General features: G+C 65.3%; 4 protein-coding genes across 6 annotated transcripts in view; 2 read left to right on the plus strand and 2 right to left on the minus strand.

Moving 5' to 3' along the window:
* Positions 1-9,023, plus strand: part of DNAJA3 (DnaJ heat shock protein family (Hsp40) member A3) — a 9,700-nt gene extending 677 nt beyond the window's left edge. The window contains exons 2-12 of the mRNA XM_044433640.1: positions 928-1,107; positions 1,681-1,764; positions 1,876-2,076; positions 3,426-3,578; positions 3,820-3,967; positions 4,508-4,572; positions 4,661-4,789; positions 5,786-5,901; positions 6,222-6,319; positions 7,346-7,464; positions 8,116-9,023. Coding sequence (XP_044289575.1) covers positions 928-1,107; positions 1,681-1,764; positions 1,876-2,076; positions 3,426-3,578; positions 3,820-3,967; positions 4,508-4,572; positions 4,661-4,789; positions 5,786-5,901; positions 6,222-6,319; positions 7,346-7,449 — 1,278 coding nt within the window. The 3' untranslated portion in view covers positions 7,450-7,464; positions 8,116-9,023. The remainder of the gene's footprint in view (positions 1-927; positions 1,108-1,680; positions 1,765-1,875; positions 2,077-3,425; positions 3,579-3,819; positions 3,968-4,507; positions 4,573-4,660; positions 4,790-5,785; positions 5,902-6,221; positions 6,320-7,345; positions 7,465-8,115) is intronic.
* Positions 9,024-9,256: 233 nt separating this feature from the next.
* Positions 9,257-12,541, minus strand: NMRAL1 (NmrA like redox sensor 1). Of its 2 annotated transcripts, XM_044433390.1 has the most exons (7): positions 12,495-12,522; positions 12,071-12,132; positions 11,680-11,760; positions 11,187-11,425; positions 10,437-10,686; positions 9,664-9,854; positions 9,257-9,513 (listed from the first exon to the last, which is right to left on the minus strand). In XM_044433390.1, the coding sequence occupies exons 2-7, from the start codon at positions 12,108-12,110 to the stop codon at positions 9,334-9,336; spliced, it is 981 nt and encodes a 326-aa protein (XP_044289325.1). In that variant the 5' UTR covers positions 12,111-12,132; positions 12,495-12,522; the 3' UTR covers positions 9,257-9,333. The 2 variants fall into 2 exon arrangements, with proteins under 2 accessions (XP_044289325.1, XP_044289326.1); XM_044433391.1 differs by lacking the exon at positions 11,680-11,760 and having other exon boundaries at positions 12,495-12,541.
* Positions 12,542-12,820: 279 nt separating this feature from the next.
* On the plus strand, positions 12,821-18,262 carry HMOX2 (heme oxygenase 2). Of its 2 annotated transcripts, none has more exons than XM_044433392.1 (6): positions 12,821-12,939; positions 14,449-14,573; positions 15,443-15,560; positions 16,293-16,784; positions 17,477-17,597; positions 17,683-18,262. In XM_044433392.1, exons 2-6 carry the CDS (start codon positions 14,494-14,496, stop codon positions 17,808-17,810), a joined length of 939 nt encoding a protein of 312 aa, XP_044289327.1. In that variant the 5' UTR covers positions 12,821-12,939; positions 14,449-14,493; the 3' UTR covers positions 17,811-18,262. The 2 variants fall into 2 exon arrangements, with proteins under 2 accessions (XP_044289327.1, XP_044289328.1); XM_044433393.1 differs by lacking the exon at positions 12,821-12,939 and adding an exon at positions 13,396-13,683.
* A 2,224-nt stretch (positions 18,263-20,486) lies between these two features.
* CDIP1 (cell death inducing p53 target 1) lies at positions 20,487-22,465 on the minus strand. The gene is made up of 4 exons (XM_044433401.1): positions 22,261-22,465; positions 21,891-22,019; positions 21,085-21,349; positions 20,487-20,716 (listed from the first exon to the last, which is right to left on the minus strand). Exons 1-4 carry the CDS (start codon positions 22,343-22,345, stop codon positions 20,605-20,607), a joined length of 591 nt encoding a protein of 196 aa, XP_044289336.1. The 5' UTR covers positions 22,346-22,465; the 3' UTR covers positions 20,487-20,604.
* Positions 22,466-26,467: the final 4,002 nt, after the last annotated feature.

Here is a 26,467-nt window from a genome sequence, read left to right on the forward strand (position 1 = left end):
TGCAGGCGAGGCCTCCCCCGTGGTGGCCGGCGTGGCGGCCAGCGGCCAGCCAGGATCTCCTGGGGGAGCGACGCGGGGGCTTGGGCCCTGGAGGCCTCCCTCTCGGCTGTCCCACGAAAGCCGCCACTGCGCTGGGAAAATGCGGGGAAGCGGGTCGGACCCGGAGGTCATTTGCGCAAAAGCTCTCAGTGGCGGCTGCAGGGGAGGGCGAGCGTGGCTCTGGAGCACCTGTTGCTGGCTGGACTGCAAGGTGCCGGGAAGGGAATTGGAGGCGGCTGCCGGTGGCGACTCCCTCGATGGCCCTTTCCTGTTTCCCGTGTTGGGGAAGCATTGCCCGCAGCACCAGTCACCGGCAGCGTGGGTGGATGTGGGGGCTGACCCGTATTGTGCCTCTGCCCCCCTTTGGGAATGAGCGCCGGACCTTGGCCTGACCAAGCGTGGCGCATTTCTTAGTGCCTGAAGTTCGCTTTCCAGCTGGCCGTGGACCTGGATTTCCATTGGCTTGTTTTTAAGTCGATCCTGGAGTCTGACCACCCCTGTTCTAAGGCATTTGTAACTGGCATTTTTCTCAGTTTAATATGTGTGTTAGTTGTTCACCTACCTGTTGAAGTTGGGTTGCTGAGCTTGTTAATGTGTAAGGGTGATGGCCATGGTCAAATGGTCGAATGTGGCTTGCCTTATTTGGTGTCTTCAGTCAAACTGAAAACATGTTTTAGACCCTTCTGTTACCCCACTCCTGTGAACTTCATGGGTAAAATGCCCAAGCCATGGTGGACAAGGACAAGTATTTCTGTGAGCCGTCTCGAGGCTATATAGCAAGGGGACGGCGTACAAAAACTTTAAATAAATATATAAATAAATAATAAGTAGATGATTGGTAACTGCTGTGGTCCTGGATTTTAGAAGGCCTGAAGATAAGAATGGCAGGAGGTGTCACAGCCTGTCACAAACTCTGCTTTGCTTTCTGCAGGAGGTCATCGTCATCCCCTTGTCTGCACTGCCTCGTTTCACACCAGCTTCCCGACTCGCGCCAAAGAGGATTTCTACCAGATTTTGGGAGTGCCTCGAACCGCCAGCCAGAAGGAGATCAAGAAGGCCTATTACCAGGCATGTTTGCTGAACAGAAGGGAGCCCAAGACAAAGACACACGCATGCCTTGCTTTATCGTAGCCTTTACTGACCTGGCATTACTGGATGTGTCGTCGTGTCGGGACTGCAGCCTCCACCACCCCCAACCATGATGTATTATAATACTGCCAGAGAGACCCGTTATTTGCGTCTCACATCTGATGCTCAAAGGTTGATCATAAGGGTGTCCTCCCAGAATGCTGGCCTTATTTGCAGCCACCCCGCCAGATGGGCTGGTCCTTGGCGTGTGCACCTGCTGGCCTGCCTTTGTCAGGCCGCACTGGTGACGCCAAGGCGGCCTCTCCTGCGAATTGCCAGGCTACCTGGGGGTTAACTGGCCAGCCTAGGATTGCCCCGAAGAAGGATGCAGACTGTACTGCATCTCCTCAGAATGACTCGCCTGATCACATTTATTTAGGGAGCGAAGTGGGGGAAAGAAGGAGCTAAAGAATTTTAGGATGGTTGGAATGGATGTTTGTTGCACCTGAATACAGTATTCCTCTGAAATGGATTTTGTTCTGGAATTTTGATTTTGGGGTCTTTTCTGCCTAGCTTGCGAAGAAGTATCACCCGGACACAAATAAAGATGACCCTAAAGCAAAGGAGAAGTTCGCGCAGCTGGCTGAGGCGTACGAGGTAACAGGCGTGTCTTCTGCGTACTGCGGTCGGTGCATGGTGGGGCTGTGCCGTCCGTGCGATGCGAGCGAGCGAGCGAGCGAGCGCTGACACGGACCGCCTCCCCTGCAGGTCTTGGGCGACGAGGGGAAGCGGAAGCAGTACGACACTTACGGCACAGCGGGCTTTGATGCCGGCACGGCGGGCTCCAGGCAGCAGCACTGGCGCGGCGGTCCTACTGTGGACCCTGAGGAGCTGTTCCGGAAGATCTTCGGGGAGTTCTCAGGGTCCCCTTTTGGGGAATTTCACACTGTCTTTGATCAGCCACAGGAGGTGAGTGTGACGAGCGTGCTCCCTTTCCTCACACGATGCTTGTGTGAGACAAGCCCCTGAATCCGAAGAGTAGGGCTGAACAAGCAGTAATGTGGAGGGGAGAACCTGGGAGTGGGCCTGGAGGAAGGCTTAAACTGGCCGTTGCCCCCCCCGCCCCCCCCAGCAGCAAGCCTTTGAAACTAGACGGAAACACCGGAAGGCGGGAGCAGCGCCCTTCTCCTGCCCCAGGGCCTCCCCTGCAGGGGCACTGCATTCACACAAACTTGGGAAAGGTGAGCTTGGGAGGATGCATTTGTGGAGGAAGCACATCTGTAGGGCCTTCTGGGGGCTGAGACTTTTCTGCTGGTGGGCTGTGTTTTACCTAACATGTTGCAAAATTTAGGACATATGCCGCTGGAGAAAATGAGTGAAAAAGGCTCTCAGGTACTGGCTTAGCAGGTGCTCGGCACACCTTCTGCACCCTTCGCGCCGAGGGCCCTACTGGGCAAGGTCGGCCTTCAGCTTGTGCAGCAGGGGCCTGGAGTTGGTGCTGTGGCGGCTCCTTTCCTCCCTCACCAGCAACACCGGTTTTCATGAACATTTTAAATTTGGTATAGGCTCATCCTTGCAAACAAAATGAACAAAGAAAAGCATGTCAATTTTACACGCTGGGCAAATGTTTACCAATTTCTAGTAGTGGTTGAATGGCTATATTAAGGGAGACGTGTTAGTAACGTACATTTAACTGGACTTTATTCTGAAACTTTCCTAGACTGTTTGCAGATACCTTAATACATGATCTCTCGATCATGTATTAAGAGAGATACACACATATTTTCCTTCCGTTATTTAGATGGGGGAGAACGCCGCCGCTGAAAACAAAGCAAACTACGTTGAAGAGTTATGCATGTATACGGCTATGTGTTGCTCAGAGAAAGTCCCTTGAAAAATTAAGCACAAATTTCATTTTAGCTTTGGGCGATGCTGTATCCATCCAGATGTCCAGTTTGACTGAGGAGGTGGTCGCCCAGCTGCTTCCTTATGCAGAAGGTCCTTGGGTGAACCCACAGTGCCTCCCAGTTGCTCTGGAAGCTGTCCCGCCCAACACCCACGCGAGCAGTTGCTGCCAGCCAGTGTCGACAGCACTGGGCGAGTTGGACCCAGGCCCTGCCCCAGCGGAAGGCAGCTTCCAGTGCTCTTGGGACCTGTGCTAGAGCTGCCGTGTGCTTTGCTGCCCGGATCGCTCCATCTTTCCTCACGCAGAATCCCCGCTCTTGCACCGCGGCCCTTCGCTGTGCGGGCCGGAAAAGAGGCCTGTGCTCTCGAGGGCGGCCCGTCAGCTGCTGCCGCTGCTCTCTCCTTCCCTGCAGTACATCATGGAGCTGACGTTCAACCAGGCCGCCAAGGGGGTGAATAAGGAGATCGTGGTGAACATCAACGATTCCTGCCAGCGGTGCGGTGGCAGAGGGAACGAGCCCGGCACCAAGCTGCAGCACTGCCACTACTGCAACGGCACCGGCATGGTAAGCGCTGGGCGGGCGGGCGGGCGGGCGCGCAGCCGCCCTGGGCGGGCTCCCCCCTGCAGAGCCTGCTCCGGGGGCCAGCGCGGCCTCTGCCGCTGGAGGAGGGCCGTCCTCGTTCGCTGAGCTCGGTCAGGCCGAGGCGCTGGGGATTTGGGCGAGACCCCGCCGCCCCCGCCCTCGGGGCAAGGCGGTGGGAGGCTGCCGTGGCCACATCCGCCCCCCTGCCTCTTCTGCTCGATAGGAGACGATCAACACGGGCCCCTTCGTTATGCGCTCGACGTGTCGGCGATGTGGCGGCCGTGGCACCACCATGACAAACCCTTGCATGGTCTGCCGCGGCACGGGCCAGACCAAGCAGAAGAAGTCGGTGATGGTCCCGGTTCCAGCAGGTCCGTACGCCTCGGCTTTTCCGCCGGAATAGCAGCCGCTCTTTTTGTGTGAAATTGCTGGCTTGTTTGCTTGTTCTGCTGCCTGCAAAATACGCTGGGGAAGGAAGCCTGGCCTTGTGAATATGTTTAGAGCTAGGGGCCTGGTGAGTGGGCAGCTTCAGAAACTGGGCATGGAAAAATTATTGCCTTTGCCCCCAAACTGTGCAGTTCCCGAGTGGAAGAAACCTAAACAGTGGGGCAGAAGGTTGACATTTATGGCACTGCAGTGAGAGAGAGTGAGGGGCAGTGCTGGAGTGCTGGGCTGGGGACCTGAGGGCTCCGTTTGAGCCCCCTCGCGGCTGAGGGCTTCAGCCATGAAATGCATTGGGTGACTGGGCTAATGGTGGACCTTTGGCCTGACCTCCCTAACGTTATTCTCTACCTTGTTGTGAGAATAAATGGAGCCGAGAAGAGCTACGTAAGCCACTGCAGCTCCGTCACAGGAGGAAAAAATGCTGGGGTATAAATGCAGTGTAATAATGCAGATTGTTCTGGCTTCAGGTGTGGAGGACGGACAAACTGTGCGGATGCCTGTAGGAAGCAAAGAGGTTTTCATCAGCTTCAGGGTGCGTATGTGCTTGGGCCCCCGCCCGGCCCTGCAGCGTTTGCGGGTGGCGAGGCCGCTGCAGCGCTGTGTCCACTCTCCGATTCCAGGTGCAGAAAAGCGCTGTGTTCCGGAGGGAGGGCGCGGACATCCACTCGGACCTCTACATCTCCATAGCACAAGCCGTCCTTGGAGGCACAGCCAGGTCGCCGGGTCTGTACGAGACCATCAATGTCCCGGTAGGTCGTGCAGAACCTCAGTGGGCTTCTCCATCTGCCTCGAAAGACACGGGTGACTTTCCCCACGGTGGTGCTGAGGGGCAGCTCAGGACTCGCTCCACAGGTGTGGGGGCGGCACGCTGCGTCCGCTCTTGAAACTGGGCTGGCTCGCGCCTCAGGAGGTCAGCTAGAGCCGCTGGACCGGAGCTGGCCGCATCATTGCCTGGAGAGCGGCTGGCAAGCTGCCTGCACTGCACGTTCCTTTCAGCTCGTCCTTCAGCAAGGCTCAGCATTTCACTCCTGGGATTTCTGCCGCACTCCCCAGTCAGGGTTGGATGCTACCTGTGGAGCCGGTTGAGGGAGCTCTGCCCAGGGAGCCGGTGCTGCATAATGGCTAAGTGTGCTGGACGGGGATGTGTGCTGCCGCTCAGCCACGGAGCTCGCTTTGGGCCAGTCACTGAATCTCCGTCCAGCCGACCTCACAGGGTTGCTGTGCAGATAAACTGGGGAGAGGGAGGGGTGTGAGTTCCTTTCAGGAAGAAAAGGTGGGGTGGAAGTGCAGTGAACACTTAACGTGTGGGGTTGGCATCACGATGTCATCATGTCCGCATGGGGGACTCCATCGGTCTTTCCCGGCAGAGCTTCAGGTGGACTTGGACTGACCAGAGTGGCGATCCAGCTGCTCTCGTGGTGCTTTTCTGCGTCTAAAGGCATACCCGCCGCCTACTCTTGCTGCCCTTGTCCCGAATATCCCCGTCCTCCTGCATCCCTCCAGGCTTGGGTAGCAAAATGCCAGGAAATGACTCGGAAGCCCGTCCAGAGTCGCAGGTTGCATCTGCGGCGGTTGCTGGTGCCTCTCCCCGGTGCAAGGGCTGCTTGGAGGAGCCGCGTCCCGCATGAATTGGCTGCCGGGGGAGCGGCTGCCCTCAGTGGGGCGCTGCCTGGGGGAGAAAGGCCGGGCATGTGCGGAATCGCCCGAGGGGGCTTGACGGGCCCACTATCCCTCTTGCTGAGCAGATCCCGCCTGGCATTCAGGCCGACCAGAGGATCCGGATAAGTGGGAAAGGCATCTCCAGGGTTCACAGCTATGGCTACGGAGACCACTACATTCATATCAAGATCAAAGTTCCCAAGTAAGTGACCGGGTTCTGTGAGATCGTGGTGGAGAATTCAGCTGCGCGTCCTGCAAAGAGGCCTCAAGTGCGGGTTGCTGTGGAGTCACGCGGTTTCCCACCAGAAAATTGGCCAGGCTGAGAATTCCGGGCCCTGGGGCTCCACTTGGCAAGAGAGGCCTCGGTCGTAGGGAGAGCCGAGGTGGGGGGAGCAGCCCCTGCCGTGGAGGGGAGGGGTCCGGCTCAGGGACCACACGGCCCTCCCTGGTGGGCACTTCTTATCGGGCCAATCAGTTCTCCTGGAGGCCCGCGGTGCAGGCGCTCTTCCTCTCGGCCCACAGGAGGCTGACGGACCGCCAGCGAGCCCTGATGCTGAGCTACGCGGAGGATGAGACGGAGGTGGAGGGGACTGTGAACGGCGTGGCAAGTACCAGGGCCGGTAAGGTGGCACGGGACCGCAGGGCGCTGCTTGGCCCCCGGTGCGGGTGGCGGGATGTGGGCACCTGGAGGTGTGGGGCTTGCAGCTGCGCCTGCTGCAGGGCTGCCACGGGCAGGTGGCGGGCCACCGTGTCCCACGGAAAGAGATGAGCTGCGCCTTCTGTCCCGTGCGTCCTCTCCCTTCGCTGACCCCTAAAGCAGGGCGAGAGCGACACTCTGGGGTGGGGAGGGGGCGCACTGTCACGAAAGGCAGCCGATTCTTTTCCGCCTGCAAAGGGCGAGTGGAACATCCCAGCCTTTTCTGGCCACAGTTCCCACGCGCCACAGTGCCCCCTGCTGCTCTCCGAACCGGAAGGACTAGCAGCGACTAGCAGCGTGTGGCTCTTCCGTTCGGCATGGCCACCCAGCGGCCTGTTGTGTGAGCGGCCTCTCCCGCTTTCCCCCGGATCAGGCCTTTGAGGCTGCTGCTCGCGCAGCCCAGCCCAGCGGGAGTCACGTGGTGGGGCCAGAGGAGCGTGTTCTGCTCCGGGGGCCATCCTGAGCAGCAGACGGCCTCCTGGACCCCCTCCCTGGTTGCCGCAGGGCTGGCTTTGTGCTGCGACGCATCTAGTTCCCTCGTATTGCAGCCTTCTTACACGAGGGTAAAGTTAAGCTGAACGGGAGTCAAAAGGGCCGAAGGGTATCTCTACTGACCGTTGACGGGAGAGACTCAAGTGTAACTGATAGACATAAAGGTGTAGCAAAAGATGTACGTTAAACATGACAAACTATGAGCAGCAAAGCAGATGGAGAGCAAATATCAAGACAGAAACTGTTGCGCTTCTGGGCAAGGAAACCAAATTTAAGAAAAAACAAAAAAGGGCAGGAGTGAAAGGGGTCCCAGGTGGCTCACCCCGTGCCCACCATCAGGGCCGCCCCAAGGGAGAGTCCCCACGCGGGTTGACGGGCAGCAGCGGCTGGGAGGCGCTTCCGGGGGGCGGCAGCCGCACGGCATGTTCTGACAGGGCTCTCTGCTGTTTGTGCCTAGGCGGCAGGGCCTCGCCTAGAGCGGGGGCAGGCGAGGAGAGGCCCGAGGCGGGGGACGGCGCGGAGGGATTCCTAGCTAAACTTAAGAGAATGTTTAGCTCCTGATTAACCCCGCCGGAGGTAGGAGGCCTCTCGTGTCCGTTCCACGCACAGGTCTCTGTGCTTGCCGCCGCTGAGCAGCCGCAGGATCGAGACCAGCCAGGAGGGCCGGGCAGAGCAGCCTCCCTCGGCCGAGGGGGAAGGGGCAGGGACACACGCCGGCCGTGTCTGCCACACGTGTGCAGCGCAGCTGGTCCGAGGCAGAGGGCGCGTCCAGCACCCGTCCGGTCCTTACCCAGAGGCCCCCTTTCCTGGCCTGTGCCCCCCGGCCCACCCACCAGCTCGCTCACTGCTCGACGTGGCTGCCTTGGCTCCGGCCCGAGCAGCCCGGGGCCAGGCGAGGCCTGGTGTGAGCCGCGTGTGCCAGTGCAGCCCCGTCCCGCGCCCTGGAGGCATTGGCCTTGCCGGACACACCGTGTCCCAGCCTGCGGCCGCACTGCGGAAGCTTTGCAGCCCCGAGAGAGCCCCCCGCCCACCTGAGCCGCTAGGTGCTCCCCGTGGCCTGGCCGTGGGCCCTGGGATGCTGCCGTTGCAGGGAGAGGTGAGGGGGCTGCCTTCCTGGAGCTGCCGACCTGTTTCCTCCCCCTGCAGGGCTGTCGAGGGTGGGCTGAGCCCCTTCCCCTAAGCGCGCCTGGGCCCCTGAACGGACTTCCCTTTGTGCTTTGGCTCCAGGCAAGCGCTCTGCTGGGAACTAGGCACGGGGCGACCGCCTTCTGGTGAGCGTTGCGTCCGGCACAGAGGTGAGGGGACCGCAGGAGCCTGGCGAGGATCTCTGGCAGACACACCGCACACCCTCCGGCTGTGGCAGCTGCACCGGTGGAGCGGGGAAAGGCCTCCGCCCTGGGGGTGGGACTGCGGGGGGCTGCCTGCGGAGCCGCGACGCGCTCCTGCCTCCCCAGGCTTGAAGAGACCTGGCGCCACCTCTCCTGGACTGATGCGCAGCACTGAGCGTGGGCCTCCAGCAAAAGTGCACCGTGCCTCTGGCTTGATGTGAGCTCCTGCGGTCAGAGGCTTGGACCGGCCCCACGGGGGCGCCCGGCATCCCGGGCCACCTCGCTGCTTTTGCCCCACATTCCAGAGAGAGCGGCTGCCTCGAGCCGCTCTTTCCGTGCTGGGGGCTCTTGGCTGCACAGCGGCGTAGTAGTTTTGCCCCGTCGGAGGCCGTGCTCTGGGCGGCAGCTGTGGCTTTCTCTGCCGAATTCGTTTCTTCTGAACGCACCGCCGTGGCTCAAGCGCCCACCTGAATTCATGGCCGCCTTGCCCCAGAGGAGGCGGCAAGCAAGTTCTGCAGCCACATGTTACCCACACTCAGAAGTCACAGCTGCTAGAGCATAGTGCGTGTACGTGTGGCAAGCTAGACGTGCCCGAGGGCCACAGAGGCGAGGCCGGTGCCAGGAGCGGACTGCCAGGAGCTGGCTGGGGGCGGAACGTGGCCGCTTGACAGCTGTGGGGTGAGCCCCACAGCATTCTTCCCCCCACCGAGCCCACAGCATGCACAGGCCTCTTCCGGAGTCATCTGGTGAGTCGCTCCACCAATGTGAATAGCGAAACTTGCTCAGTAAATGTGTTTAGAAGCAGGAGGTTGGTTTCTGTCTGTCAAATGTGTCGGTGCAGCTTGTGGGGACGGGGAGAGGGTCCCATGTTGGGCTTAGGTGCGGGGGGAGAAATTCCGCCCTTGAATGGAGAAACAAAATTGAGAAGAGACCCGCCAGACCTGTGGCTGGCGTGCTGCGATCAGGACGTGCCCCACCGTGGGTCAGCTGCAGCCGCTCGGCCTCAACCACATCCCACGGCCCCAGCCCAGAAGCGGAGGAACAGTCCAGCCAGTGCTGCTTTATTGAGAGAGGAGGACCCGGTGGCTGCGGGCAGCCCGGCCTCGCTAGCAGCCCGCTACAGGGCCTTGAAAGCGGCGCTGTGATCAGACACCCACTGCTCGAACGTTCTAGCCTTCGGGTTCAGCTTCAAGGTCAAGGAGGTATCGCGGGGCGGACGCACTCTGTAGAAGCGGAACATGTTGGCTAATTCCTGGGTACCGGGGAAGCCCAGCTTCTCAAAGGATTCGAGCGACATCTGCAGAAAGGGAGAGATCTCACTGGTCTGGCGAGGAGTGGGGGGGGAATGCGCTCCTGTGGCTTTTGGCCCCTTGTCGTGGCATGTGGTCCAGAAGGAGCGATTAACAGGTGCCTCCCTCTGCAGCAGGCGAGCGAGGCCCCGCCTTACCCTGGCATCTCTCACACGCATCCTGGTGTGCCTCGTCATCAGAGCCGCGTACTCGGCCGCGGTGAGCCTGCACGTGCTCAGCCCAATGTTCTGGCCCACGTACTTCTCCGGATCCTTCATCAGCTGGACCACAACCGGCCCGAGATCCGCCACAGCCATGCCATCCATGGGTACCTCTCCCATGGGAAGAGCTTCAGGAGAGAGGGAAGGAAGCGGCTGGAGGAAAGCATTGTGCAAGGGCCGGAGCAGGGCAGTCCCCTGACACGTTAAGAACACCAGCGCAGGCGGCGGAGGACCAAGGCTGTGTCCAGAGGGAGCGGGGACTTCGCCTGGCACCTTGTTTGTGCCTCCACCTTTTTCTGCACAGGTGGGTCTACTTGGCGAACCCCGGACACGAGCCTGCTTTTTCCCTTCCTCCTCCCAGTCCTCTTTCCTTTTAAAACGTGCTAGACCGAGAACCTACAGGCAGGAGCTGAAAGCCGCCTGGGGATGCTTTTTACCTCAACAGTGGGATAACGAGGCTATAATAAAATAAAATAACTTGCTCAAGAGAGCCTGAAGCACAGTGCTGGGCCGAGAAGCTTCCGCGTGGCTCCTTGGAGAGGGTGGCCTCGGGAGGTGCCACACCTCTTTCTCCAGGCAGCACCTCCTGTTGGCCTCCCTGCCGCGCAGGAAGCGCTCCTGGTCGGCACCGAGACAGTGAGGGGCACCCTGGTCCCGAGTGCGGGGCAGACCAGGGCTGCAGGTGCCGGGGGCAGAGGAGGGTGCCCTACCCAGCTCGTAGCCGTCTCCATCTTGCGCCTTCTTGGGCCGGAAGACGGTCAGGAAGTTCTCAAAGTAGCAGGGCAGCCTCAGGCTGGTCATGGGCACACCGATGGCTCGGAAGTACTCCTCCACCTCGCCTTTGCCGTCAAAGTGCGCCACCCGCAGCTGCCCGCCCGTCAGCCTCTGCACGTTCTCCAGGCCGCTGTACACGACGTAGCTCAAAGCCAGCTGCTTCGCCAGGTTTGCGACGTGCTTCCCCTGTGGGCAGACCAGGCGCAGAAGGGGTGAAACGAGGCCTCGGTGCACTCTGCCAATGAGCCACTGAGGCCCTTCCTCTGCCGCCTGCCGAGCCCAGGTGACCCGGGGCTGCCCCATGCGAACAGGAGTCATTCCCGCCATGCGCCATCCCGCTGGGTTGCAGCCCGGCCTGCACCTGCAGCTTCAACGACAGCTTGCTGGCCGAAGCTTTTGGCAGCTGGGCCGTCCGTGCTGCCACTCTTGCTCCCGACACATGAAGCCACTCGAGACAACCGCAGCCCCCGCTGTGCTAGGGAGGTGGTGGGCCACCACACTGGAGGCCAAGAGGCGGCTGGACAGCCAGCCAGGAAGGAGGGCTTAAATCGAACTCCTGCCCAGAGCAGGGGGACGGACCCAGCGGCCCTGTGGCCCCTTCCAGCTCTAGTATTCTAGGATCCTCGGACAGCGCCACCGGCCAACCAAACAGCCCCTGCTTACATCCCCCAAGCGGTCCTTCCCACCTGCAAGATTTCCTGGTCTTTGTTGAGATGATCCCAGAAATCCGTCACAAGGAAGACGGAGTGGGCAGCTCTCAGGGCCAGCTCCAGGCTCTGGGGGTCATCCAGGTCAGCCTTCACCACTTCGGCTCCCCTTCTGCGCAGTTCTTGGGCAGCCTTCTGATGGGGGTTGCGGGTGACAGCTCGTACCTGGAAGGTGGCATCTTCGAGGAGGGCCCTTGCCACAGAGCCCCCCTGAGCCCCTGCAGAGACGAAGCATGGTTCACGGGAGGGTCACAGGATACAACCCCCAGAGGACAAGGACAAAGCCCCTCCGCAGCCCCAGAAGGGAGCTGCCACACATGCCTTTGCCCCATTAGACTGGCTCACTGCTGCCTAATCTGGAGGGATGCAGGGGGACTTGCATCCCTCCAGATGTTCTGGCCCCTCAGCTCTAGCCGGCATAGCCGGGGAGGGAACGGCAAGGGTTGGGAGCCAGAACAGCCGGGGGGTGCACCTTGCTCATCTCTGCCTGGGTTCTGCATTGGCGGGCAGGTGGGGCTTGCCATCTGGTGCTTCAGACTGGAGTCTCTTTCCCCTGGAAGATACCAGGCATAGAAGCCAGGACTGTCTGTGTGGAGAGCAGTGGCTCCAGCACCAGACTGCAACCGCCACAAGTGTCAAAGCTGCCGTCTTTGGAGGGCACTTGTCCGCCTGCAAATGGCGCTTGAGCATGGGGCGAGTGCAGCGGGGGGCGGGGCGGGGCGCGGGCTCTTGGCTGGTCCGTGGTCACTGCAGCCCGAGGGTGGTCGCTGTGGGAAGGAAGGTGCTGGACTAGATGGGAGCCAGTAGCACGCGGCCCACACCACCCCTGCGGAAGCGCGTCTGCGCCGGGCAGAGCGACCTACCTGTAGCTCCAAAGACCACGACCAGGTTCTTGTCTGCCATGCCTGGCCTGGCCTGCCTGGAACTGAGCACAGAGGAGACGTTAGGCGCGCCCCTGGCTTTGCTATGGCCGCCGCCGCCGCCCGGATGCAGCCCACGCCCCCTCTGACCCCGGGTTGATCGGATGCCCCCCCCTTTGCACATTAACCCGGCAAACGGGGCACGCTGTGGTCGACACACGTGTTACGAGCAAAGTCCGTGTGAACGTGACCCATGACACGTGGCTCTCCACAAGCCCGAGGCCGTCTTGGTTGCTGGGGCAGCGGCTGGGCGGATTGCTGGGGCAGCAGAAAGGGGGGCGGGTCAGTCTGTTTTCCCTGCGCCGCCGCCGCCGCCGCCACGACGGGTGGCGCGAGGCACTCTGCCTATGCTCAGAGGTCCTCTCACTAGTGTTCGCGGCCAGCGGCCAGAGCGCCTCCGAGCCAGAGCCTCGGCGGATTACGTCACCAACCCGGAAAGGGGACGCCCATTGGCGCAACCCGCCTGTCACGGGATGCCGACGTGCTCTCGGAGTGGCTGGGCGGGGCACCACGTGACCGACAGCGGGACGACGCCCTGCAAGCCTCCCCGCGGCGCCGCCAGGGGGCGCGGCGGGCCGAGCGAGGGGGCGGGGCCTCCTCGACCGGCGCGTGCGCGGGACGTCACAGGCGGCCGCCCCGTGACAGAGACGGCGCGCGGCTCCCGGGCGACGGGCGTGCGCGGCCGGGAGCAGCAGCCGCGGCAGGCGCGCCGGGGCCCTTCGCCGCTCCGTCCCTTGCTCCGTCCGTCCGTCCGTCCGTCCGTCCGTCGCTCGCGGCCCCGCGGAGCGGCCCTCCCGCAGCCGCCCCGCAAGGTAGGCCGGCAAGGTCGGCCCTCTGCGGCCCGCGGGGACCTTGACCTGCGGTGCAGCCGCGGTCGGGCCTCCGCACGGCGCCGTTCGCCGGGCTGACGCGGGCCACGGCTGCCCGGGTGTGCGGGGCGGCCCGGGTCTCCCGCTGCTCGAGTCCCGGGCGGGCCCCGAGGCAGCTCGCAGCCTGCCGGGCGCCCCCCGCACGGACGGGCTCCCGGCCAGCGGCTGCGTCCGAGTGCCGGCGTTGCCCGCCCGCCCGACCATCGGCGGCGGGGGACTCGGGCCGGCTGCCCAGCCCGGCTTCTGCGTGGCTCTGGCGGAAGGACGCGCCGGCGGGGCCGCCGCGGGGAGGCAGTCCCGCCCGACGCGCTTCCCCATCGTAGGATGCCGAGATGGTCCCTTCTCCTGCTGCCCCGTCTTGCAGCTGGAGGGCTGGCGGGGGAAGCTGGGCGCTCTGTTCGTTAGCAGCGTCCGGACGCTGTTCGGATGCCCTTGGGACGGCCTCCCGCGGCTTCTGCCCGAGCAGCTTCCCGGGTGTGCGTGGCTGCCCTGGAAAAGCGTTCTCCCTCCGCGACGTGGCGGAGAGCCTCTTACTGCAGGGTAGGGGGCAGCCATGGAAGCTAGTCTCTTGCCCTGCATGGGCCACTTCGAAATGGGGAGCAGCCCTCTGTCCTTCAGCGTGGAGCATCTCGCATCTGCGTGCCACATCATTTCCTTCCCGGCATTGTCCGCCTGGTGCTCAGCCAGGTAGCTGAACAAAGGCTTGCAGGGGCCGTGGGGTGGGGGTTCCTGTCTTTAGCCCCTGATGGAGGGAGTGGCTTGCTCTGCTGGCACAGACAGCCATGCTGGAGGGGAGCCTTCCAGGCGGCGGCAGCCTGGCCCTGCTTTGGGAAAGGCAGTGTGTGTGTATGGGGATTGTGCACAAGTTTGGGGTGCAGGTGCTCTCAGGGCAAGAGTGTGCGGTGGAGTGGAAGAGGACTGGGACTCGGGCGACCTGGGTTCTTCCCTGCCAAGCCATGGAGCTCACGGGGTGACTTGGGCCAGCCCCTGGCTCTCAGCCCGGCCTGTCTCACAGGGATGAGGTTAGGGATGAGGCTGAGAGCAGCGTGGGGAGGCTGGTGTAAGCTGCTTGCGCGTGTCGGGAAAAGGCGGGACAGAAGCACTGCAGCACGTTGCCCGTGAACGGCTCGCGGCACCCTCACTGCACGCTGGTCCGCTGACCTCGCCTGGGCCCTTTGCTGGTTGGCGCCATCCTGGCCACGGGGCCCTGGCAGAGGTTTCTCTCCCTGAGGAATTATCCCTCCGTCAAAGCGTCTCTCCTGCCGTGCTCCCACTTGGGGGAGGATTGAGGCTCCGTGTTTCTGAGGGTGGGAGTGATGGCGTGGGTCAGCTGGCCTGCTCTGGCCGTGGGCTTGTGTCGCTCTGGGCTCCATCTGGAAGGATCGCTGCCGGATATCAGAGGCACAGCATTCTGCCCCGGCTCCACCACTGACCCTGGCCCTCTCCGGACAGGTCACTGGGCTGAGCACTGCCCCCGGCAGATCTCCCCGCTCCACGATGCTGCCTGATGCGACCGAGGAACTCGATGAGCCCGAGCAGCTCTCCTATGAGGAGACGGAGGACGGGGAGAGCCTCAGGTGAGTCCTGCCACGCCTGCCGGCCCGGGTGGCACGGGCTGTGGGTGAATCCCAGGGCGAAGGGCTGGCTGGGCGCTCTTGCCACAGCCCATTGCAGGCTCGGGCTGCCCTGTGGGTGGGAAATGTGCCCTGTGCAGAGAACAGCCCTGCGGAGCGGAGCGGTGCCTGTTCAGTCACATCCACGCTTAAGGCAGGGTTCCCTCAAGCGCCCCGGGCAGAGGGCAGGCGCCAGCAAGTCTGCCCGGGGCTGCTGGGCGCCTGGCCCTGCTGGAGCACCTCCCTCAGGCTGCACTGGGGCCTCCAAGGAGCTCCCCCGCGGGGGAAGGGAGCAGGGCCTGCGCCTGGCCTCGGGCTCCGCAGCCTGGGGAGGAGCCCCGGAGGGCCTGCCGCTCTGTGCCCAGGCAGGCGGCCCGGTGGCAGGGAGAAGGCCCAGCCCAGCTGCCTCACCCCGTTCTGTGTGTGCGGAAGGGCGGCCTCCAGCTCCTTCCTGCGTGGGCTGAGACTGAAAAAGGGCCGGCCGCGCCTGCAGTGGGAGGCGCCTCGCCAGCCAAAACATGCGCTGCACGGCCCCCTTCACAGCAGCCCAGAGCCAGCTGGGCTCAGGGCGCGGAGGCAGCAGGGCGTGGTAGTGATTTTGTGAGCTGTGCTCGCTCTCTCCCCCTCATGCACGCGCACGCAGGCGCTTGCCCGCATGGGCCGCAATTGCCGGCTGCCGTGCCATCGCTGCACCGCAGGGCGTGGAGCCCCCAGGTGGCGCGGCGCACTGGCCCTCGCCTCACAGGCCGCCTCAGCTTGCCCAGGCCCGGCCTGCCGCCGCCGCCCCCTGCCTGCCGAATCCCACGCAGGCCCCTCGTGCGCTGCCTCCACAGCCCCACAGACTTGTCGGAGCTGCTCAAGGAGGGCACCAAGGAGTCGCATGACCGGGCCGAGAACACGCAGTTCGTCAAGGACTTCCTGAGAGGGCGGATCAAGAGGGAGCTCTTCAAGGTGGGTCTCCTGCGGGGGGGGGGGGGGGGCTGCATCTGGAGGGGCCGGCCGGCGCGCTCGCCGGGCGGCTCCAGCTGGAGTGTGTCGCCGCCTCCCGCCGGCCAGCCGGCCGGGGCAGCATTCGCTGGTGCTTCGGAGCTGCCGCTCAAGCCCTCCCGGGTCAGGGCGGAGGCGGCGAATGGCTCCGTCGCTGCCTGCTCTCTGCAGCTGGGGGTGCCCCACCTCTGGACTGGCTCCCCGCAACCTGATGCGCCCCGGCGCCTTGGCCGCGGTCCCTGCGCCCCCGCCCTTCGGGCGTGCTGGCGCTGGTGGGAGCTGCTGCGGCTTGGGGCTCGCAGAACCGAGGCAGCACCGAAGCCTCGACTCTCCGCACGCAGCGGGTGTCTAGCTGGACCTGCGACGGTGGATCTCTGGTGCACTTGGACCCCCTGCCGTCCAGACCGCTTCTGCTGCTGTCCGCTAGAAATGCAAATTAAGTGGTGCTGGTCTGAGATGCGTGGAAGGCGTGGCTTCAGTCTTCGGCCTCAAGCTCGCTCCCCTGCCTCCTCCCCCGGTGGCCATTTCGACCTGTTCGCAGAAGGGGGAGGCAGGAGCCCGCGGCAGTCGGCCCTGAGCCCCCGCACTGCTGCTCCTGGGAGAGCTGCCGGCCAGCACTCCAGCCGGGCCCAGGGCGAGGCCGGAGGAGGTGGGCCAGCCGCCGCCGCCCTCACCCCCCACCCCGTCTCCTTGCAGCTGGGCACGGCGGCCCTCTACTTCACCTACTCTGCCCTGGAGGAGGAGATGGAGCGCAACAAGGACGAGCCCGGCTTCGCCCCCCTCTACTTCCCCCTGGAGCTGCACCGGACGGAGGCCCTGGCGAAGGACCTGGAGTTCTTCTACGGGGCGGGCTGGAGGGAGAAGATCCAGTGCTCGGAAGCGACGCGGCGTTACATGGAGCGCATCCGCCACGTGGGGCAGCTGGAGCCCGAGCTGCTGGCGGCGCACGCCTACACGCGCTACATGGGGGACCTCTCGGGGGGGCAGGTGCTGAAGAAGGTGGCCCAGCGAACCCTGAAGCTGCCCAGCACGGGCCAGGGGGTCCAGTTCTATACCTTTGAGAACATCGCCCACCCCCAGCAGTTCAAGCAGTTCTACCGGGCCCGGCTCAATGCCCTGGAGCTGGACGAGGGGACCAAGCGGAAGGTCGTCGAGGAGGCCAACAAGGCGTTCGAGTTCAACATGCAGGTGCGGCGGGGGCGGAGTGGGCAGACCCCACCTCAGACCACGCCTGCAGGTATCGCTGCACCTGCCGGCTGGCTCCACCCCCGAGGCAGCACGGGTGGGAACGGAGGCCAGAGAGGCAGGGCAGGGGGCAGCGCGGGTCCTGCGTGCCCCCCTTGGCTAGGTGTGCTCTGGAGTCCAGCAGGGGGGCAGCGCCCTTGAGGTTCTCTGGGGGGCGGGGCGGGGCCCCTTCACTCTGGCTGAACTGGGCTGGGCTGGGCTGGGCTGGGCTGGGCTGGGCTGGGCTGGGCAGAGCGGCGCCTCCTCCCTGCCCCGTCCTCCTCGGCTCCTGCAGGCGGGGGCACCGACGGCAGTGCGCGCAGGTCGCCGGCTGGCGTCTGAGCAGCCACCCGCGGTGGGGAGGGAGTGTCGTTTGCCACGCGCGGCCCTGGCGGCTGCCGGAAGCGGCTCCGAGGGGCGGCAGCGCCTCCCCTGTGCAGGTGCCCGGTTCCCGCAACAGCCGCGGAGCCGCTGTGCCGTGGGGCGTCCGAGGCCCGCTTCGGAGGGGTGGGGCTGGGCACTGCCACTGCCGCAGTCCGGCGCTGGCCTGGATGGGGCCCAAGGCAGAGCGAAGGCCAGGCTGCCGAGCCGGGCGGTGGGGAGTGTGGAGGATACGCCTGGCGCCCACTCAGGGCTGCCCTTGCCGTGCTCTGCAGGTTTTTGAGGAACTGGACAAGATCGGGGCTCGGTTAACTGAAGAGGTCCAAGATGGCGGCCCCCCAGTGCACGGTGGGACGGGGGACCCTCACAAGTGCCCCTACTACGCGGCTAAGCTAGGTGAGTCTGCCTCCTGCCTCTGCCTCTGGTTGCTTATTCCCGCCCTGCGCCGGTTCTGACCACGCTCCCGTTTGCCCCCGTCCAGCTAGCACGGAAGGCGCCGGCTGCCCCTGCCACCTCGCCGTGGCCCTGCTGAAGCAGCCCTCCGCCCAGCTGGCCCTGGCGGCCTGCGTCGCCCTCGTGGCAGGGATCGCGGCCTGGTATGTGATGTGAGGCGGGACGCACCCCGGGCGGCAGTCGGGGCAGGGATGCCGTGTGGCCGGAGCGATGCCCGTGGAGGTCTAATGCCGGATTTCATTACTGAGACATTAAACACAAATGAAGCAGAGCCGAAGGTCTATGGGGAACGTTCCAGGGATGGGCTAGTCCCGCAGAGCTGGAGGGTCGCTTGCTTGGCTGCGCAGCTTGACTGCCGAAGGCGTGCAGGCAGTGCCCGGCCTCTGTCCTGTGCCCCCCCCCCCCCCCGCTTTCGCTCGCTTGGTGTGTGGGTGGAACGGTTCGCCTCTTGAGAGCGGTTCCCGCCCCCCCCATGCTCACCTTGTGCGCTCCCCCCCTCGACACCACCTCTGGGCATGGGATTAGGGGTTGCTGACATAGCGAGTTTAATCTTCATGTAACTTATGGATTGTGGTAACGCTTCTGAGATAATAAAATTTGTACTTCGGTGTCTGGAGCTGTTGGGTGGGCCAGGAACACAGGTGGCTGCACACGGACCAGCCACCCCTCCGCTACGGCTGGGGGGCTCCAGACCGGCACACAGGCAGCCGGAGGCTGGTGGGGGTCGGAACTGGCAGCACGTCGGTTCGATGGCCACACACGAATAGGAACGCCACGGCAGGTCCAGCCATCGGCTGACTGCTCCCACCTTGCGGGGCAGAGGCCTTCCATGCTGGGAGTGGGCGTCTCCAGAGCAACTCCGAGGACCACCCGCCACGCTGCCGTCCTGGGGGTGGGCAGGCGGGCTGCGCGGTCCAGGTCCCTGGCGTTGTCCCCGCTTTTCCGCGGGAACAGCTCCCAGAGCAACATAGGTAAGGCTGGGCATGAAAAGTGACCCTCCTTGAAAGAGTCGTGTGCGCAGAAGGGAGGGGCAGGAGGCCCTGCAGCAGCCCCATGGCCCTGCCCCCCCTCGCCCTCTGCCGGGACCCCTGCGAGAGCCCCCCACTTCTGCTGAAGTCTCCCCCTCCCCGAAAATCAGGCATCTTTCCAGCTACCATATTGAGGGCCGCCTAAGGCGCCCTCTCGCCCCCCTCCCCGCTTGCAGCAGTGGCCTGCCAGGTGCGCCAGGCTGGAGGGGAGCTGGGGCTGCGCTGGCCCCTTTGTCCGTCCCGCGGCACCAGCCGGTCTGCCCGGAGCCCCCCGCACAAGAGCGGGCGGCAGCCTCCCTGGCCGTGAGGCGCTTTCTTCACGCCCTGCGGTCGCCCTCCCTCAGTCGCCTCCTGAGGACCCCAACCCCTCCCCGCCTGGGGAGGGGGCTCACCCCCAGGCCCTCTAAGCTCACCCCCGTATTGTAGGGGCTGCTGCTCGGAATGGCGTCTTTCTCGCCCCACGTCTGCACAGGGGGGCAAAATCGGGTGCAGAAGCGCCGTGCAGCCGGACGCCTGTCCCTCCACCCGCTCTCCTTCGCAGAAGGCCGTCCTGTCCCCAGGCCCTCCCCACCAAGATCTGGGCCCACTGCCCCCCTGCCGGACCGGAGGAGATGCCCAGCAGCACCAGCCTTCTGGGCCCCCGCCCCCCCCCAGGGAGCACTCGTGCACCGGCAGCGCCTGGTGGGACGGTCTTTTATTTAAATACAAACATGGAAAAGCACAGACAGTTCACTTCGGGGGAGAAACTGCGTGGAAGCCTCCCACCGGTGCCAAATCCCTCGCGGACGCCTCGGTGAGGCTCGGCGTGGAATCCCTGCACGCAGGAGCCCTCTGGACGGATCGGGGCCAGCCGGCCAGACGGAAAGGGGGCACACGTGCTCAAGGTGGGAAAGGGCCACACATGGGAGGGACAGGCTGGGAGGGGCACGTGCTGGCCGGGGGGCCGCTGGTCCCCCAGCCAGAGGATTTGGCGAGGGGCACAGTGGCCGCCTGTGCCCAGCACCCGCAGGCTTCTCGGCCCCCTGTGCCCGATTGCTGGTCGGTGCCAGGCTGGCTCCTGCCACGGAATTAGTGCAAAACCAGGTGGGGGAGGCAGGCGCCTTTCACATTTCGGGGGCACGTGGAATACCAAAACCGATCACGCAACGCGGGGCGGGCATGCTGCTGCGGGGGCTGCCATTTACATGCACGGGGCAGGGGAGGCTCACTGCAGAGGGCTCTGCCCCCCACACCAGGCGGCCCGAGGCCGAGCGCGGAAAGGGCCGAGGGCGGGTGCCGGGTACCTCCACTGCCGAGCAGGAGTCCAGAGCGCGCGGCCGCCCCCCAGGGCAGCGGAGGCCGGGCGGGGCGCGCTCCTCGGCCAGGAACGAAGGGCGTCCGGTGGACCCCAGGGCTGCGCAGCTGCAGGGCAGAGTGGCTCTGCCAGAGCGCTGCCCCCCGGCCCCGTCCTGCAAGCCTCACGGGAGCAAACGGCTGTCTGGGACCGTGCAAGTCAAAACACAGATTTAGGAACAAAAGACCCCAGATCCGATCGTGTGGAGGCGGACGGAGCTCCGTGGCACACACTGTCCCATGCAAGGGAGGCAGTGCCTGGGAAACGCCGGGGCTGCAGCCGGGCCCCGCGGCTTCCCCCACAAGCAGCAGAAGAGGGGTGCCGGTGGGGCGCCGTGGCCGGGGCCGTGTCCAGCCAAGCAGTGGGGCTTGGGCGAGTGGCTTTCGCGAGGGCAGGAGAGCGGCGGCACAGCCCCCCGGAGGCCTCCGCCCCGGTGCTCCCGCTCAAGAGGTCCCGGGCCGTTTGCGAGGCGCTCTGGCACCTCTGCGGCGGAGGGAGAAGGGACGGCGCAAGCAGGGGAGCGTGGGTGGGCGAGTCGGAGCAGCCGCACGAGGTGGGGAGGCCGCAGCCCCCTGACCCGCAGGCCCCGCTAGCACATGCGCTTGTATGTGTAGATGTAGCCCTTACAGTTGGGGCAGGTGTGCGTCACGTCCTTGAACTCGTCGATCAGGCAGGGGATGAGGCAGCAGCCGAAGTCGCACCTGGAAGGGAGGGGCGGCCATGAGGCGCCTGCCGCAGCCGTGGGAGCCCTCCCACGGCCCGTGTCCCCCCGGCTCGCTCAGCCCGCCCATCCCTGCAAGGGAGGCCAGACGGAACGGGACCGGAACGGTGGCCCCTCTGCCGGCCCACCGGGTGAGCCCCCATGCCGGGGAGAGCAGGGGGTCTCGTCGCGCACGCGAGCAGCTGCGGGAGTGTGCCGAGGAGAGACCTGCAGCCACCACGGGCGCCCTTTCCGGCCGAGGGAATGCCCCCGGCCAAAGGCTGCCGTGGGGGAAGCCGCTCGGGCCGGCCCCCAAGGCCCCCGCCTGGGCAGAAGCCGTGCCCCCCGCAGAGCCCGCCCCCGACGTACCCCACAAAGCAGCAGAAGAAGCCCAGCAGGAAGTTCATGAGGCCGATCTCGTGGCTGATCTTGGTGGTGATCGCCTGCTGGCAGTGCGGACACACGGTGGGGACGGGGGCGGCCTGGAAGATCTCGCCCTGCAGCACCGTCACCGTGGTGGTCGCCCCGGACGGCACCAGGACGGTGGCCGCCTGACCTCCTGTGGGGGCGTACGGGCCTGGGGGAGGGTAGTAGCCCATGGGGCCGTGTGGTCCCGGTGGCATGTAGTAGCCCCCTGGAAAGCAAGCACAGGGTACGGGGCTTCTGAAGCCGTGGCTCTGTTGCGGCAACCTAAAATCCCACTGGCCGCTTCTCCGTTTCTGCTTTACGAGTCCAAGATACTTTGCACGCCACCTGCCACGAACACACGCCAATCCGTTGTCCTGGCATAGCCGCCCCACGTCCGGCCTGCTGGCTGGCGGTGCATTCAGACGTGCTGATGCGGCGCTGCCTTGGGGCGGAAGCCGCCCGGAGCCGCCTCGCCACACGCCCCCAGCCCCGCGCACGCCCCCGCTGCAAGGCTGAGCTGCCGCCAGCTAGGGCTCCGCAGCAGGCCGTGGCCCCTGCTCCGCACGTGGGGCAGGCAGGGGCCTTGACCCTCGCCCCCCCCCCGCAGCTTGAATGCAGCCGGGGAGCCGTCCCCCCCGACCCCCCCCCCCTGTGCTGGCTGAGGGCGAGCCCCGTGTCCCTGCATGGACGCTGCCCCCCCCCCCACACACACACACTGACACAGCCCGGAGTCCCATTCAGAGATCCCCGTCACCCCCACAACTCACCAGGAGCCACATAGGGCACCGATCCGTCCGCAGGCATGGCTGGAGGAATGAAGCCAGGCTGCGAAGGAGGCTCGTAGGGTGGGGGCCCGATGTCGGCGGGGGGCTGCACCATGCTGGGCGAGACGCTGCCTGGAGGACACCGAGAGCGAGAGACCGTTTCTGCCTGCCAAGCACCGTGGAACGACGATGCCGCAGGACGTGCCCCCCAGCTCCTTCCGGGCGCTGCGTGAAGGAGCACCGTGAGGAGCCAGGCCCACCCTGAGGCTGCCTCCAGCGCCCTCTGCAGCCTCACCAGGGCCCCCTCCCCGGGCTTGAGGGGCCCTCGGCAGACAGAGAGCTGCCCCACCTCCAGCGGCATTCTGGGCCTTACCTGCTGGGAAAGGGGGGCCATCTTTTTCTTCTATGAGTGGTGCAGATGGCCCCCCCGGGTAGGGCGGAGGAGGGTCGCTGGACATGGCCTGCAAAGAAGCAAGAGCAAGGACCGCTGGAGAGGAGACGCCACTGCAGCACAGGGGTGCTCTGCACCCGGAGGACGAAACGGGCGCCCCAGCCCCGGGGCAGAACAATCGGGAGCGGAAAGGGAGAGCAGCTCCTGCCCCTGCCAGATCGCTGCCCTCCCCTATGAAAGCTGCATCTGTTCCCAGCCCAGTTCACGCTGCCCCCCGTGCCCCCCCCCCCACCTCCCCCTGGCCACATGCAGAATCTTTCTAAGAACTGCACACAGACGGCCTTTTCATCAGGACTCTCATGGGCACGTTTTGCCAAGGGGCCGGCCGTGCAGGCCGTGGGGAGGGTCTGTGGCACTGGCGGGCCGAGCCCCCCCAGTCAGGGGCTCGGGCACAGCAGCTTCACTGCACAGGCTGGCAGGCCTCCCGCGCGGGGTCCTGCCATGGCACCTACTCCCGCTGCCGGTGGCACACGGGCCAACCTGCCCACACCGCAAGAATCCCTTTCTCCGGACTGCGGCAGCTGACGGTGTCTCTGCAGCAACTCCAGTGGCTGAAGTGCTCAGTGCGAGGTCCAGGCGCGCTCTGGCCTGCCAGCTGCATCCCTCTGCAGTCGCCCTGAGCATCGGGCACAAACGGATGGCATCATGGAAATCAGCCCCTCTGCCCGCACCCATCCCTCTGTCCTTCGCGGCCACAGCAGTCTCCCTTGGTGGAGATGCGCTGGAGGCAGCGGGACAGCAACGCACCCCGCGACGGCAGCGGAAGACGGGGCGCCCATCGCAAGGCGGTGACGGCAAGCCCCCCTCCGCCCACTGGGGTGCCTGTGGGGGCTCTGTGGCGCCTCTCCTCCTCCCAGAGCGCCCAGGTCCGCCTTGCGCCCGCAGCCACTCTCCGGAGCTGGCCCACCGCCGCGGGGCTGAGCGGCAGGGCCGGGGATTCGGGGTGCGTGGCAAACAGGTGGGCCACTCTCCCTCCCGAGGAGGCCTCCCCCACCCCGTCTGGCACGGGAGGGCAGCCCAAGGCTCTCCCTGCAGCACGTGATCCCGACTGGGCCATGGGATGCAGTCGGCGGGCGAGGCGAACATCCCTGGAGGCGAGACCCGGTGGGATCGGGGCGGTCTCAAGGCGGCTTCGCGGCAAAAGCACTCCCCTGCCACCCCGATCGTGCGCCCGATCCCTTCTCCGGTTCCCTGGGGGGGAGCGCCCGAGTGACTCAGCAGCATCGCCCCGTCCTCTCCCAGACGGCCTGACCCACACGCACCCAGAGCCCCCGGGGCGCAGGGACCCCGAACAGAGACGCCTTGTCAGGCACCTCCGGCCCTTCACCGCCGAGGGAGGGCACCCGGAAAGCGCCCCCCGAGCCGTGCCAGGCCTCCCGCCGCACCCCTGCCGTGGAGACCGCTGCGCAGGAGCGAGCCCCGGGCCCCGCCGCGCCGCGCCACGGGGAGGCCGCGCCGAGCGCCTTCGGCGGCCGGGATTAAGCCAGCGGGAAACGGGAGCGGCTGCCCCACAGCGACCCCCCCTGGCTCCTCCAGATAATGCAGGCCAAAACATCCGCGCACACGGCCCCAATCCAGGGACGAGGAGGGAGGACCGCTGGCAGTCCCCGCGGCAAGACCGTCCCGAGCTTCCCGGAAGGGGCTCCGGGCAGGCCCTCTGCAGCCGGTGCCTCGAACCGAGAGCGGGGCGGCATCTCGCAGATCCCTGAGCAGCTCGGAGCTTTTCCTGGGGCCCAGCTGCCTGCTCTGCTGGGTCTCAAACGGCTGTTTGCTGGCTGCACGGCCTTCTCCAGCGCAGTGTGTTCCAGCCACGTTTCGTGTCCACAAGGAACAGGCTCCTTATCGCCTCGCAATCAAAAGTGTAAACAGTGTGGTCACTTCAGCCTTGGCCCACACCATCAGGTCTTTCTCAAGGAAGCTTCTAGTCCTCATGGCTCTTGGCAAAACCAGATTCTGCACATAGCGCCGGCCTTGGGAAGGCGCAGTTGCGTCCCGCATCGCGATAAACCCTGTGCTGAGTGGTTTTGTGCAAATCCCCCCTCATCAGGGAAGGCATGAACCACATGGCCCTGCCAGGGCAAAGAGCAGCTCCGCAGGGCTGGCAGGCAGGGCCAGAAGAGGCCCCAAGGCGGGCAGCCCAGCAGCACCCCCTCCACTGCAGCAGCCTCTCCCTCAGGGGCCGGGGCCCTCAGAAGCCCTGCTCAGCCGCCCTGCTTCCCCCAAACGCAGCAAGGCAGCCACAGCTGGGATCACACCTGCCCCCCCCCCCAAGGATGGCTTGGCAGTCCAGAGAAGCAAATGCAGGGCAAGAGCAGAGACAACGGAGGACAAGGAGGGGGTGCCAGTGAATGCAGTGCCCCCCCCCCCGAGATGTGCAGCTTTCATTTGTCCAGGCCATGAAACCAGCCCTGGAAGCCGCCGTGCTCCAGACAAGAGGAATTCCTCTCGCCCACCAGCCCGTCTGGCCCTGAGTGAAGCTTTGCCTCATTCAGGCGCAGAGCAGCATCCCTGCCTCCCCAGCGCAGGAACTGGCCACTTCCCAGCTGCAGGATCAGGAGTGGGGCAGAGAGGCAGAAAGAGGAGCTGCTGGGAGGTCGGGCTGGGGGGGGGGGGGTGAAGCTGTCCCCAAGCACTGAGCAGAGGCTGGGAAGGCTGCCAGCTCCAGTCTCCTTGACATGAACTCGTCCCCAGCACCACAGTCCCCAAACGGCTGCCGGGGAGGCTGGGCGGGAGGCAGTGCTGGGCTGGGGATCAGGGCCTCCCCTCTGGCAGGAGGGAAGCCCTCTTTCAAGGAACAGTCCCCCCTCCAGAGCAGAATGAAAGTTGGGGATTGGGCGTTTTCCCCCTCTGCAAAGTGCCATGTATTACCAACAGCCTGGTTTCTCCAGAACATTCAGGAAGAGAAATGTGGTTATGAAACAGATTCCGGTGTGTGCGCCTGTGAGAAACCTTAGCTCCTGACCCTCATGCTGTGGGAGGAGTGGCCCTCCCCTTCAGCGGCTCCAGGAGGCAGCAGGGAGCAAGGCGAGCAGTGTGTGTGGGGGGGGGGGGGGGGGCTGCGGCCAGCCCTTGAGCACAGCATCTGTCAAAGCGAGGGCAGGGGAAAGTCGCCCCCCAAGCCGCACATGCCATCCCACGCCGACGGACTGCTCTGCTCGCCAGCTCCTCGCTCTGCTGCCCCCCCCGAGACCCGGCCATCCTCGCCACCCCCCCCCCAGGCGTTCTGTGCAGGCCAAGGAGTCGAACGGCGAGCGCAGGAATACGCAGCTCAGATGGACACCCGCGGGGCATCTCCTTCATCGCTAGGGAGATTTGGAGCCGAATGAAGGGAAGCCTGCAGACGCGCCAGCGCAACCAGCAGCAAGCCTCGCATCACCTTGGAGCATCTGCTGGCCAAGATGCAATGCACAGACCGGCCTGGCAGGGCAGGCTCAGCACCGCAGCAGGAGGTCCGTCAGCCGAAGCCCCTTCCCCCGCAGCCTCCAGGCAGGGCAGCCAGCGGCAGCCGCCCCTTCCAGTCCGGAGCAGCGCCTCCAGGCAGTGCTCAGCAAAGGCCCCGCCTGGAGCCCAGGGCAGCCGGGACCGCTGCTCTGTCAACAGGATCGCGACAGCTGGGGGGGGGGGGGGGGGGGGGGGCCGTCGGGCGGCAGTTCCCAGAAGTTGCGTGATAGCACAGGGCTGCCCCGGCCTTCGCGCCGCAGTGGCTGCCAGGCGCCAGACCAAGTCCCGATAAGCCCGTCCCCAACCTGGCGCCCCCCGGCATCCCATCCGCCCAGCCAGTACGGCCTCCTCCGGCGCCCTCCAGGAAGCGGGGAGGCTGCATCGGGGGATCCGAGCCGGGGGGGAGGGGGCTGCCGCCGCGGCCGTCCCTCGTGCCAACGGACCCACCTGATCGCCGGGCCGCTCCTGCCCCGAGGCCGCCCCCTGCCGGGGTCCCGCAGGGCTCCCGTCCGCGCCCGAGCCTCGGCCTGAGCGGGTCCCCGCGCGACGTGGACGCACAGCCGGCCCCGCCCCGCGCCGCGCTCGGCGTCACGCTTGTTTTGCAGCCGCGGTCGCTTCCCCGGCGCCTGCGGGGCGACAGCGGGCGCCGTGCGCGGGCTGCTGGGAGCGGTAGTCCCCACCGGGCCGG

The sequence above is a fragment of the Varanus komodoensis genome, unplaced genomic scaffold (genome assembly GCF_004798865.1).
Source record: "Varanus komodoensis strain SLA01 unplaced genomic scaffold, ASM479886v1 scaffold26, whole genome shotgun sequence".
In the NCBI taxonomy this organism is placed as follows: domain Eukaryota; kingdom Metazoa; phylum Chordata; class Lepidosauria; order Squamata; family Varanidae; genus Varanus; species Varanus komodoensis.